Raw genomic sequence first — 12789 nt, 5'->3', positions numbered from 1 at the left:
AGAAAACATTAAAAACTTAGTGTTCTATAAAAAATCCAAAGAATTCTAAAATTATTTAATTGAATTAATTATTAACTAGAAAAATTTAACGGTAAATTATAAAATAAAAATTGAAGCATTGCAATGGAAAGTCCTTATGCACCTTTAAGTGAATCTGCGGCGAAGGCTTTAGGCGATAAGATGTATGATAAAAGAAAAGTTGCTTCGCAAGAAATCGAAAAGTAATTTTACTTAAACTAAGTTATATATGCTGCGGTAATAAATATAAATGGTTTTCTTTTTTTTATATTTTTTTTTATAAAGGATGGTGACTGAATTTAACTTGAAAAATAATTCGGCTCAAATACGTAAATTGATAGAGGTTTTATCAAATGATTTCGCTGGTTCAAGAGATGCGAACAAACGGAAAGGTGGTTTAATTGGTTTGGCAGCTACAAGTTTGGGTTTAGGAAAGGCATGTACACTAATAAACAATAATACGTTTATACATTTTGTTTTAAATTTCTTGTTTAGGATTCCCATAAATATGTCAATGAATTGGTTACGCCTATCTTACATTGTTTAAATGATCAAGACATGCGAGTACGATATTTTGCTTGTGAATCACTTTATAATGTGGTTAAGGTATCTCGTTCAGCCATTATACCTTTTCTTCCGGATTTATTTTCTGCTCTCTCAAGATTAGTAGCTGATAACGATCAAACGGTTAGAGATGGTAGTGAGTTATTAGACAGACTACTTAAGGTATAATTAACGTTTTCCTTAGTAAAATACAGTTTAGTTGAATTAAATGAATATATAAACATATGTACAATTAGGATATTGTCACTGAATCCTCTCAAAGCTTTAAAATGGAAGCTTTTATACCATTGCTTAAGGAACGTATCTATGTGAAAAATTCCTTTGTTCGCCAATATGTGATATCGTGGATTTCCATTCTGAATGCAGTGCCCGAAATCAATATGGTTTTATATTTAACAGATATCATCGATGGCCTTTTTACTATGTTAGAGGATAACACTCAGGAAATACAGAGAATGTGTGAGACTACATTAACACAATTCCTTAAATCCATACGTAATGATTCGTCGTCGGTGTGTATGGAAGACACTATTAACACCTTAATAACACACGCACAATCTCCTCATGAACAGATAAAGGTAAACGTGTATTTGCTTGAAAATAATAATAATAATAATAATATTGATGCCTTAATTGCGTAGTCTATTGCTTTAACTTGGATACGGGAATTTGTATTAATATTTGGCTCTAATGTTTTACCATATGCTAGCGGAATTTTTACCGCCATCTTACCATGTCTAGAGTGCAATGAGGACTCAATGAAAAACATTAAAGAATGTGCGGTTTCCGTTAATAAATCTATGATGAAATTGGTATCATCCAAAGAACACAAAACTCAAAATATTGAACAAATCGATTTAAAATCCATAATGACAGTGTTGTCGCGTTACCTTAGCCACAATTCAGCACAAACAAAGATAGCTGTACTCGAATGGATTTATCACTTACTAATTAATTTTCCTAACGAGGTAAATAATTCTTTTTTGAATAAGTTATAAGCACTTGCTTCATTTCTCATAAACTTTTTAGATGTCAACACATCTAAATGAGTTGGGTAACAATTTATTAGGCATATTGTCGGATAACTCGGATGATGTAGTGTTAAAGTGCATCTCAGTACTGGCCGAAATTGTTAATTCACAACATTCCAAAGGTAAACAATTTTATGTGCGCTCATGTTTTTTACACCCTTTCCAAAGTTCAATACATTGCAATGTTTAAACATTTGTAACATATAGAAGAAGTATAGATGTACAGAGAGAGTAAGCGTAGGTATGAAAATCTAGATCTGCTTGTTTGTTCAATCTCGATCAAATTACTATCGCGCCGGAATAAGTTTCGTTCGTAATATATTTGAAGCCGACATCTGAATTCTTATGACCCGGAATTTGCTTAACATATGCGGACAGCTGGACGTGTTTAGAAAGATTACAAATTTGCATTTTATCAAGAATATATAATCGGTAGTGTCTCTGACTTTCGATGCGTTCTGGATGATGTAAAGCTTCTTCTTTTTTTTTTTTTGGTCATGAGTATAAGCATAGGAAAGAAATCGCCTTTGGAAGCTTTTACTGGGCAGAACTTACTTGTTGTTTCCAAAAAGAACACAGTTCTCTAGGGCAGCTACAGCCTGATTCTTTTCTCCTTATCCTAAGAGCTTATTCGAAACCAAAGTATTAATTCATAATTGTTATTGTAATTTTTCATTTCTCAATGCCTTTTATCAGAGACCACTGACTTTAATAAGGCTAACTATCGTAAATTTTTACTTAGCTTAATTAAGTTATTTAGCGAGGACAAAAGTTTCTTAGATAACCGGGCCAGTCTAATAATAAGGTAAATAATTTATTTTATATATATTTAATACCAATAAACAATTCGACGCTAATTAATTTTCAAATATTCTCAGACAACTTTGTGTTTTGTTAAACGCCGAATACATTTACTTAACATTTTCGGAAATCATAGCGGAGGAAGTAACAAATTTAAAATTTGCATCTGTAATTGTGCGTTTATTGAATAGCATTTTGTTAACTTCATCGGAGTTATTTGAACTTAGAAATGTCTTACGAGATATACCCAATGAAAAATCGGCAAAATTATTCAAGTGCTTATACTTAAGCTGGTGTCACTGTCCTGTCTCAACTTTATCGCTATGTTTATTAGCGCAAAGCTATCAGCATGTTTCTGAGTTGGTAGTATTGTTGTAAGCTCTCAATTTAGTTTCGTTTAAATCGAGAATCGAGAATTCATTTTTAAAACCATTACAGTGCTGACGTTGAAATAACTTTGGAATTATTAAGTGAAATTGATAAGTTGGTACAATTAATAGAAACTCCAATATTTGCATGTAAGTTTTTTTCAATTCTTTTGTCGGTCTTACATTAATTTTGTTCATTTGCAAAGCTTTAAGGCTGACGTTAGTATCCAAAGCCAATAATTGTGCCGATGCTCAATATTTGGCTCATGCTTTATTTGGTATATTAATGTTGTTGCCGCAAACTGACGCTTTTCGTATGTTAAAAAATCGTTTGCAATGTGTACCCAACTACTGGGGCCAACAGCCTGTGTAAGTTATTCATTTGTGTCTTCCTTTTCGTTTCCTTTTAAATAAATTTTTATACATATTGTAGGAAGGAAAATCAATCTCTTCAATATAAAAGTAATATAGATTTTGTTGAGTTAACGGTACACTTTAAAAAAGTACAAAAAGCCCATCGGGACCAACGTGTACAACAACGCAAACGTAGTTTTCTGGTTAACGAGCACTAATACGCTTTAATTATAAATAACAAACAAGTATTTTTTATTTTTGATTCAATTATTTTATTAATTTAATTTATTACGCTGTGATGAACATAGTTTCTCTTTGGCCTGCAAGAGGCGGAAATTTCGATAATATATATTTATGTATGTTTTGTGGTGTAAAAACTTTGTATAAAATTTTGGAACTTATTAAAAAAACACATAAATAGAGAATTTAAGAAAAATGTTTATACAAAATTTTGCCTTCCCATAACTAGAAAATCCTCTTTCGCCAGTGTCTAATATAAAATATGAAAAACCGGAAACTTAACAAAAGTACTTGTAAGTAGTCAATAAAAAAAACTCTGTAAAAATCGAAATTTAACAAGCAGCGCTGCTAAAAGCGGAAAAATTTATGAATTTAAAAGGTACATAAAATTTTTCCGTACTTGTGAAGGTTCACGTCTAAGATTTGCTAGTATTATCCTAAAATAGGGACATAATACTTGAAAACGGAGAGAATAGTTTAAATGGGATACAAATGCCTTGGACACGAAGGAATTGATTTGGGGGTACACAAAATATTTGCGTACAATATTCGCCTAACTACTGCAACAACAAATATAAATGTCGAAAATGCAATTTTGGGGATTCCGTCATTAGCGTCGGCGTACGCCGAATAAGTCAATAATATTATTTGGAAACGTGTCCTTTCGTATGAAGGGAGATAAAACGCGTCGAATTCAACCATTATGTACACTGAGATTGTAAAAGGCGCTAATCAAAATTTTTGCAAACACCAAAAAAATAAAATGCAATGAAGCTGTGATCGGGGCAGCATTTATTAAATTTGCAAGCATTAAAAGCAATGAATGCGTACCCAAATCGCTTTTATTATGTATCCAAAATGGGAAGAAAATTTCAACTTGAAGTTTGAAATAATTTAGAAACTATGAAAATATTTCGGAGCATAAAAATGGCATTAAATTCACAATATTATGTGCACATAGGAGATATGACGGATTTGGAATGCTTTAATAGGAATGAATAGATGAATGAAGTTGAACGTACTTCATAGGGAAGATATGGATAAAATATTTATCTACGATGAGAATAAAGAAGAAGAATAGTTTAACATTATTTTACATAAGTTCTCTTAAATACAACCCTGTGTATCTTAGTTTGTTAGTTTGAGCTCTGTAAGAATTGCATAAAATTTTCATTAATTATAATTAGCGAGTGTTGCTAAGTTTTCTTAACACCAGCCATTAAATATTTACAAATAATTAATTTCTGCGTTTTGAATTAATATAAAATATTACATTGATCAAAATTTTAAATTGAAAATAAAATCTATACCTGCATATATATATATATGAAGTTATGTGTTTATTGTATCTTGACAACAGAATACCAGAATTTGTACGTTTTATGTTAATTTCATCAGTTCAGGCAAATGTAACTTTTTTTGTTGAATGAAAGCTCTTTAAATAATTTTTGGATAAAACAAGTCATCAACAAATCAATTTTATCAAATATACAGTATATAAAAAATATAAATAAAATAAAACGAGTGAGTACAAGGTATTCAAGTTATTGATGTATTCTTAGTGCAAAAAAGTAACTAAACGATTTCAAACTAAATTTATTAAACTAAGAACGCATTCTTTTTTTTCTGCAATAATTCATTTCTTTATGTGCTTTGCATTTATTCGAAATTGATAATTCGTAAAATGGGCAATTGTGGTTTTAAAAGCAGTGATTGCAAAACGATTGCTCAAAATTAGTCACTTTTCAATTCTATTTTAAATATGGTTTAGTATCCCTTCCCTTCAACGCTCAACAGAAGATATCATTTTGCGCCCAAAATTAATACTAATATCATGTACAATAGCTGATGCAATCGATAGTCTCGATAGAACTTTAATCACTTCCTTTTGGATGTTTTTATATAAAATTAAAAAAAAGAAAAAATGCCACCGAATCCTTAATATATATAAATCCTAACATATTAAATGAAGCTAGTAAGCTGCTTTGAGGTAGCTATTTACAATCAATTGCTCTATGTATTTTTCAATTAAATTTAAAAATTTATGATGTGATCATAAAATATATGTATGTATACATATATACATATATTTAAAGGTAAATCTAAGTAAATAGGATAAACGGGTCATTGTTTATTTAATTTTTGACATCTGGGTCTTTTTCATAACAATGTTTCTATGTATGCGATATGTGTTCGTAAAAGACCAATCAATGATATCATTTTTTTTTTTTTTTTTATTTTCCTTTTTTATTTTTCTTCTTTGTTGATAAACAAAAATTTTGTTTTCATTACTTTTCCCAGTCGCAAGCATATACACAAGTGAACGAAGTGAACGAAAACTACGGTACAAGTCGACTCTGTAAACTCGCGATTGACATTTTCAAAGCGCTCAATAAGATATCTGTTTTTCTATAATGTAAATCAAATGTTGATTACGATGAATAAATATGCTTTGAAATCGTGGCATAGGACAAATAACGAAACGCTGAGGCGTCACTGGTGGGCTTTGGATTAATTTTTTAAATTACATTAGTGTTGATAATGAAAGAAGACAACTTCTATTATAAGTTTCCGTACCGCACCATAGTCGACGAATCTTGACTTTTTTACTTCTCTTGGATGCATTCCATATATGTAAATTGGAGGGAATTTTATATCCCATCGAGTGAAGAACATGAATGTTAATTTAAATGTTAGCTGATCCCATGTACAATAACAGTTTTAGTAGATGTAAATAAACGGAGGTATTTACCATTATTATCCTATGGAATTGAATAACAAAATTACGATTAGTAAGAATAGGGCATTGAAGATTCCTTTCGAATCGCTTATGATTTTTTTAATTCATTTCAATGTTTTATTTTCTTGTTTCCAAATCAAGAGAGAATCGATTTTTTTTTTTTTTTTGTTTTTTTCTTTGTTTTTCTGCAACAATACATACCAATTTGCTTATTTTTGCTTTACTTTTGTTATATTTTGGTCATAGCATTCCTCATTCAGTCATCGTTTGTCTTTCTATTCTTGTTTTTACGGGTAATCAATTGGGGAAACACACACATCACACATCACTGGCTCACTGCTTGCAGTTTAATTTAGTGCTTAGTGCATTATGTCGTTCAGTGTTTTATCGTAAAATAAACTAAGAATCTTAACATTAAAAACAAACACCATACAAAAATTTTCGACTGTTGTGATGTGTGTATTATAAGTTATAGATTAAAATTTAAACAATTTGCTCACGACTTTTGTTACTTTTACTTTTTCTTCGAGCTAGCAATGCTTTGCTGCTTTTTATAGACAAATAATTTAATATACATATATTAAGTAAGTATATACATATGCATAAATGTATAAATGTATAAATATATACAAATACGTATATAGGAAGACCAAGAGTAAATATATAAACATAATGACTTAATATATATAATGCATTTATTATGCAAAAAAGGAATATAAGCAAAATGCGGAGCATCTATTTTTTCTTGTTCAAGGTCATCATAGAAAAGCGCCTTTTTTTTTTTGTTTTCATTGTTAAAACACTTGCATTCGTATTCACTTGAGCTCACTATTATAAACTAGGGCAAAATATGATAATTTCTTTATTAGCAAACCCCCTTCCCTTCCACATTAACAAAAAACAAAAAAGAAAAAAGCAAAAAAAAAAAAAGTTGAGATTAAAGAAATTTTGCAAAATTTCTTAAAATCTCCTCTCGCCATAACTTCAATGTTAATTGTTGCTTAGCGCTAACTCTAGAATTCTTCGCTTTTTTTTATCTAATAAATTATACTTTTTTTTTTAATATTTTTTTTATTATATTCTTTAGAGAGAGATATGGATTCATTTTTGAGTCTATTTGATCCGAGTCAACCAGACGATGGCTTCGATGAAGAGTCGGACATTCGGAACAGTAACAGCAATAGCAGTGACTCGATTACGCAAAGCAGCAATCAAAACAGTAGCAGCGAAAGTGAACTTGATGGACAAAATAATAAAATTGTTATTGATTTCGATCAAGGCGTGTTGCCGCCCGAACCTCAGATTGGCAATATCGAGTACAAACTGAAATTGATTAGTCCGTCAAAGCAGCGGTTTGAACATTTAGTTACACAAATGAAATGGCGTCTACGAGAAGGTCATGGGGAAGCTATTTATGAGATCGGTGTTTCCGATTCGGGACATTTGCACGGTTTAAATGAAAAAGATATGAACGCTTCTTTGTGCACGTTAAAGCAAATGGCTCATAAGTTAGGCGCCAGTACTTCAGTATTACGTATAGTATATGTGGCGGGAAGGCGTTCGGTGGCAGAGGTTTTAGTTCGAAAAATACCGGACGATCAGCATAATATTGAGGTACGCGTAGCTGTCCTGGGGGGAGCAGACGCTGGCAAATCAACCTTATTGGGTGTCCTGACGCAAGGCGAATTCGATAATGGCCGCGGCAGAGCACGATTAAATATGTTTCGTCATATGCATGAAATACAATCGGGCCGGACATCCTGTATCTCACATGAAACATTGGGTTTCGATTCGCAAGGCAAAATTATTAATTATAAATATAATGAAATGATGACGGCAGAGGAGATCAGTGATCGTTCTACGAAATTGGTGACATTTATGGATTTGGCTGGTCATCGGCGTTATATGCGGACCACTGTACAAGCGTTGTCAGGTTATTCGCCCCATTATGCTATGCTCGTTTTGTCCGCAGGCGGGGGATTTAATGGTACAAGTCAAGAGCATTTGTCTATCGCCCGAGCTTTGGATATGCCCTTTTTTGTCGTTGTTACAAAAACAGATATCACCCCACCCGATCAAACTGTACAGGAACTCAAAAATCTTTTAACATCGATCGGATGCAGAAAAGTCCCATTCGTTGTAACCAATACCGATGAAGTAATATCGGCCGGTTCAAATCAATTTTCGGAAAATATAGTTCCCATATTTTGTGTCTCGAATGTAACGGGATCGGGTCTTAATTTAGTAACACGATTCTTATATGTACTATCACCGGGCATAAGTAATTTGGAAAAGGAACGCCTAGAACAGGAGCCATGCGAATTTCACATTGATGAAATATTTCGGGTCTCTGAAGTTGGTCCTGTAGTGGGCGGTCTATTGGTGAAGGGCGTACTAACCGAAAATATGCGTATGAAAATTGGCCCGTTACCATGCGGCCGATTTCATTCTGTCACTGTGCATACTATACACCGAAATAAAGCCCCTTGCAGAGTAGTTAGAGCCGGCCAGAGCGCTTCGTTATCGTTCACGCCTAACCAAATATTGCCTACTTTGCGAAGTGGTATGGTATTGTTAAACGATACTGGCAATGATGAACCGTGTGGAACATTATTCTTTCAGGTATGATTACAATTGTTATAGTAATGATGTAGAGAATGTCGTTAGCATCCTTTTATTTTTTTTTTTAATTTTTATAGGCAAAGGTGTCAGTATTATTTCATGCTACTGCTATTTATGTAGGCTTCCAGACAACTGTACATATAGGCAGTATTCGACAAACTGCCGTTATACGAGGTATTATGGGCGGTGAAAAAATTGGCACTAACGACAGTGCTTCGGTAATGTTTCAATTTGTTGGTCACCCCGAATATGTACGGGCTGGTATGCGCGTACTATTTCGCGAAGGTTCGAGTAAAGGTATTGGCGTCGTTACTCAAGTTTTTCCTCTTAATAGGATCATAGGTCAAAACTAAGTCATGAACGTTTAATTTGTTACAAGTAAGCAACTTTAGTTTAAACAAGAAGAAGAAGAAGAAGAAGATAAATGATGTTTATTATAGCACACAGACAAAAGTTTATTTCATAATATTTGTTTATATAAAATTAGAAATAGAAAGTAGAACTATCCGAGTCTTGACAATTTTGTAACACTTTAAAATTCATATTATTGTCATTTGTATAGGGATAGTGCTGCAGGTATTTAATACTTGTTTTCCTCTCCTCCCCCTTTTATTAGGAAAAGCATTTCCGTTACGAGTTTTTTCTTTTTTTTACTGTGATTATTATACCCATCACCGGATATTAATTAATTTTGTCATTTAATTTAAAAATTACCAAACTATAAGCGTTACAACTGTAAATATATTTCAGATAAGCGTGAGCGCGTCAACCGATTCAATCGTATCTATTCGTTTCTTTGACGCTGTGATTGTACAAAGCCGAATAAGCTAATAAAGAAATCTTAAATGCCGTCGTGTTCAAAACGAACACGATTTAGTCCAAAGAACGACAAAAAGCAATACATAATATAATTGTTTTAATAACAAAAAAAAAAAAAAAAAAATAATAATAATAATAATAATATAAAATATTAATTTTGATCGAATCCCCATCCCTATTCCATATCCATAATTAAATTATCTAAATAGGTGATGGGTAAATAAGATTCGCCCTATTAGGCGACAATAGCTTTCTTACTTGTATTCCTTTTTAACTTTACACTACTGTGCATAAAACTACACTTTTAAATAAATATTCTATTATCTAGAATCAACTTTATTTGATTAATTTAAATAATCTCTGGCCATTTTCTTTTCTCTTTTCCAAAACGTACTTAAATATATATATATATATATATATGCAATGCAATGCAAGTAGCTCTTCATTTTAAGGATTTTACTCTAATACGTAATTGATTGATTAAATGAAATCATATATTTCTGCAATAGTAATTTCGTGTTTTAGTTTTACTTAAATGATCGTGCGTGTACGTTATCGTATATGTTAGCTTTTGAGATCGTCTGCAGACACATGATCATTACTTGTGGCAGAAGGTGCTTTAATTTCACGGCTTGATTCGATTTCTTTAACTTTATCACTAATTTTGGAACGAAAACGAAATAATACAGGGATTTGTCCTAGCACGGGATTGCCATTCGCTTCTAGTAAACGTATCCAAGATAATAGAGAGTCTTTGGTTGATGTTCCCGTCGCGCAAATTGCAAATATTGTGCCGTCATCTTGTTGATGGACCGATCTCACTTTACCCACTTGATTTTTACGTGAAATAGGCGGCTGTCCAAAGAATGGTACATTAAGCTTAGTGACATCTACATATAAAAAATGAATAAACAATTTTAATTGGAATAAAAGTATGTCATTTACATAAATATATATCTATTACCATCTTCATCTTCTGTATTACTATTTAAACTTTTCAAAAACTCCATATCGGGATCCGCTCTCAGCGTGAAATAATTAATAGTTTTACTTCGTAACCATATCAAAAATGGCCCTTCTATATATATCGCTTTATTGTGGGGATGTTTGTGCAATAATTGAGTCTGATCGGGACTCATACCACTTACAATCCATGTGTCATCTATTGCGTCCAACACATTTTTAGTTTCAAATACGGTAACACGTGATCGTACATCAACGGTGCACATGCGTTCTATAGCCAATTTAGCCATAGTTAATGCACTGTCGGGAACAGGATTTGGCAAAGGCCACGGTGAGAGATTTTTAAATTTCGGCATCCAGTACATCATACGCCAGTATTTACCTTAAAATATAACAAGAAGAAATAGACTAAAATTTTTGGAAAAATCCATCCTGAACTCTAAAAGCATAACAAGAAGAAATGCGCTTAAAGGTTTGAAAAAATCAAATCGAACTTACGTAACGGATGACCGGAACGACCGAATACATTCAACAACATAGCTTCCATTTCATAGTCGGGCATGACGCCCAAGTCCTCCATTTGTTCTAATAAATCTATTATACACTGTTGTTGTTTAGGATAGTGCATAAATTCCGATTGAAAAATATTACGTGGTATAAATTTACCCTTTGGCAGGACATTAATCAAGGCCTTGTACACGTCGAGATCGCGTTCAACTCCAAATTCTGCCATATGCTTCATGGCCGCATAAATAAATTCCACATGATTTCTACGCCGTATATCACGCTCCGTAAATATTTCCACCATATTCATATACACACTTTTGGTTTTCTCAGAGGCTTCGACAAAAGGATTTCTTACGGCTGGTACAAAACTTGTTGTTGATGTTGTTTTTCGTTGTTCTTCACTGTCTTGTTTCTTACGTTGTTGTTGTTGTTGTTGATAGGAATCAGATTCCGAATTTTCACCCTCTGACTCTTCCTTTTTCGGTTTCACTTCGTTACTGTAAGTTTTCCAAGTTATAATACAGCTGGCAAATGAATTGTTACTATTGGTAAGCAAACCCTTTAATTTTCTTATCATCTTTCTAATATAAATAAGTGAATTTGTGCATTTTTTCAGTAATTTTTCATAAATTTAATTCAAAAGATTTACCCTTCTCTTGAATTGTTATTGCAACACAATATTTTTTTATATTACACGAAACATCTGATTACTAGACGATATTGCAAAACAGAGAGGAAAACCGATGATATCCCGGATTCCACACATACGGTAAATAATTCGCCCAGATTCCATTAACAGAATGCCCAACAGAATGTAACATTACCTATCTTAGATAGTTACTGCTCTGCGACTGCTTTACCTTTAAAGAAATTTACTACACACCACGTTAATAAACGAATTCTACGAGTTGTAAACAATACAGTAGGAAGTATTTACTTTTTGTGAATGGTTTTGTCGATACTTTAATATTTGAAATCAATATTACTACTAAATATAAATTTTGCGAGCGAAATTGATATATTGATATTGAGAGAAATTTTAACATTGCACAGTCCACTATTATCGACCACGAGTGTTAACGCGTTAAAACAGAGACGTTAAAATGTGCAATGTGTGTTATAGCGAATTCGAATGAAAAACAGATGAAATTGCTTACAAATCAATGGGTGAGTGGGTAGAGCGAATTCGAATGAAAAATACCCAATGATTTCGCGAAGTTATGCAAGGAGGCGAAATGACTATTGTGAAAAACGGCATAAAGCTAGCACATACAATAAATGCCCTGTGAAAAGTTAAAAACGATCTGTGTTAAGATATGTTCTTTATCATTTCAACTTTTATATAATACAACTTATATAATAGTTAGTTAGAAGCGTAAAAAAGCGATAGAGATTGTTACTAAATTGAGCTATCAGTTTATAACTTATATACATGTACATACGTATGTGTTAAAATTTCACGTAGCTAACCCAATCTCAAACAATTACTGCTAAGCAAGATGCAATAAATAGCTATTAGCATATTTGCAACTCAAAGGAGATGTCTATGTTAAGTCTAAGAAAACGAGATCATCTGGCGAACTTTTTAAAAATATTCTCTCTTTACGCCAACATATTGAGAAATGATATCTTTTATTAAATACCATTGACATTTTCCTTAAAGTAATAATGTAAAATTTATTTATGATAGGTTCAGTGGAAGGTTAAAACCAAGGTAGGTGCCTCAAGATGTTTTTCAAAGCAACCTTATGACCTTCAGTGC

At 32.3% G+C, this 12789-nt stretch overlaps 2 protein-coding genes across 7 annotated transcripts; one reads left to right on the top strand and one right to left on the bottom strand.

Moving 5' to 3' along the window:
• Positions 1-77: 77 nt before the first annotated feature.
• On the top strand, positions 78-9676 carry LOC119634506 (protein VAC14 homolog). Of its 5 annotated transcripts, XM_038028726.1 has the most exons (11): positions 78-221; positions 304-454; positions 514-744; positions 819-1160; positions 1224-1550; positions 1612-1735; positions 2310-2418; positions 2492-2788; positions 2853-2932; positions 2989-3151; positions 3216-3416. In XM_038028726.1, exons 1-11 carry the CDS (start codon positions 124-126, stop codon positions 3352-3354), a joined length of 2061 nt encoding a protein of 686 aa, XP_037884654.1. In that variant the 5' UTR covers positions 78-123; the 3' UTR covers positions 3355-3416. The 5 variants fall into 5 exon arrangements, with proteins under 5 accessions (XP_037884654.1, XP_037884653.1, XP_037884657.1 ...); XM_038028725.1 differs by lacking the exons at positions 2310-2418; positions 2492-2788; positions 2853-2932; positions 2989-3151; positions 3216-3416 and adding exons at positions 7204-8738; positions 8816-9676; XM_038028729.1 differs by lacking the exons at positions 78-221; positions 304-454; positions 514-744; ... (6 more) ...; positions 2989-3151; positions 3216-3416 and adding exons at positions 4862-4900; positions 7204-8738; positions 8816-9672.
• A 310-nt stretch (positions 9677-9986) lies between these two features.
• On the bottom strand, positions 9987-11985 carry LOC119634835 (evolutionarily conserved signaling intermediate in Toll pathway, mitochondrial). 2 transcript variants are annotated; one of them, XM_038029234.1, is made up of 4 exons: positions 11677-11985; positions 11019-11608; positions 10522-10902; positions 9987-10447 (listed from the first exon to the last, which is right to left on the bottom strand). In XM_038029234.1, exons 2-4 carry the CDS (start codon positions 11602-11604, stop codon positions 10122-10124), a joined length of 1293 nt encoding a protein of 430 aa, XP_037885162.1. In that variant the 5' UTR covers positions 11605-11608; positions 11677-11985; the 3' UTR covers positions 9987-10121. The 2 variants fall into 2 exon arrangements, with proteins under 2 accessions (XP_037885162.1, XP_037885163.1); XM_038029235.1 differs by lacking the exon at positions 11677-11985 and having other exon boundaries at positions 11019-11654.
• Positions 11986-12789: the final 804 nt, after the last annotated feature.

The sequence above is a fragment of the Glossina fuscipes genome, unplaced genomic scaffold (genome assembly GCF_014805625.2).
Source record: "Glossina fuscipes isolate IAEA_lab_2018 unplaced genomic scaffold, Yale_Gfus_2 3, whole genome shotgun sequence".
Classification (NCBI taxonomy): Eukaryota; Metazoa; Arthropoda; class Insecta; order Diptera; family Glossinidae; genus Glossina; species Glossina fuscipes.
This window is presented reverse-complemented; position numbering and strand designations above follow the sequence as displayed.

What these genes read in the sequence shown, in the direction of transcription:
- LOC119634506 (XM_038028725.1), top strand. Translation starts at nt 124, where the DNA reads ATGGAAAGTCCTTATGCACCTTTAAGTGAATCTGCGGCGAAGGCTTTA. An exon ending in CAAGTTTGGGTTTAGGAAAG is followed by an intron (nt 455 to 513) that starts GCATGTACACTA and finishes TTTCTTGTTTAG; the next exon opens with GATTCCCATAAATATGTCAA. An exon ending in TATTAGACAGACTACTTAAG is followed by an intron (nt 745 to 818) that starts GTATAATTAACG and finishes ATGTACAATTAG; the next exon opens with GATATTGTCACTGAATCCTC.
- LOC119634835 (XM_038029234.1), bottom strand. Translation starts at nt 11,604, where the DNA reads ATGATAAGAAAATTAAAGGGTTTGCTTACCAATAGTAACAATTCATTT. An exon ending in TCGTTCCGGTCATCCGTTAC is followed by an intron (nt 10,903 to 11,018) that starts GTAAGTTCGATT and finishes TTATATTTTAAG; the next exon opens with GTAAATACTGGCGTATGATG. An exon ending in TAATACAGAAGATGAAGATG is followed by an intron (nt 10,448 to 10,521) that starts GTAATAGATATA and finishes TTTTATATGTAG; the next exon opens with ATGTCACTAAGCTTAATGTA.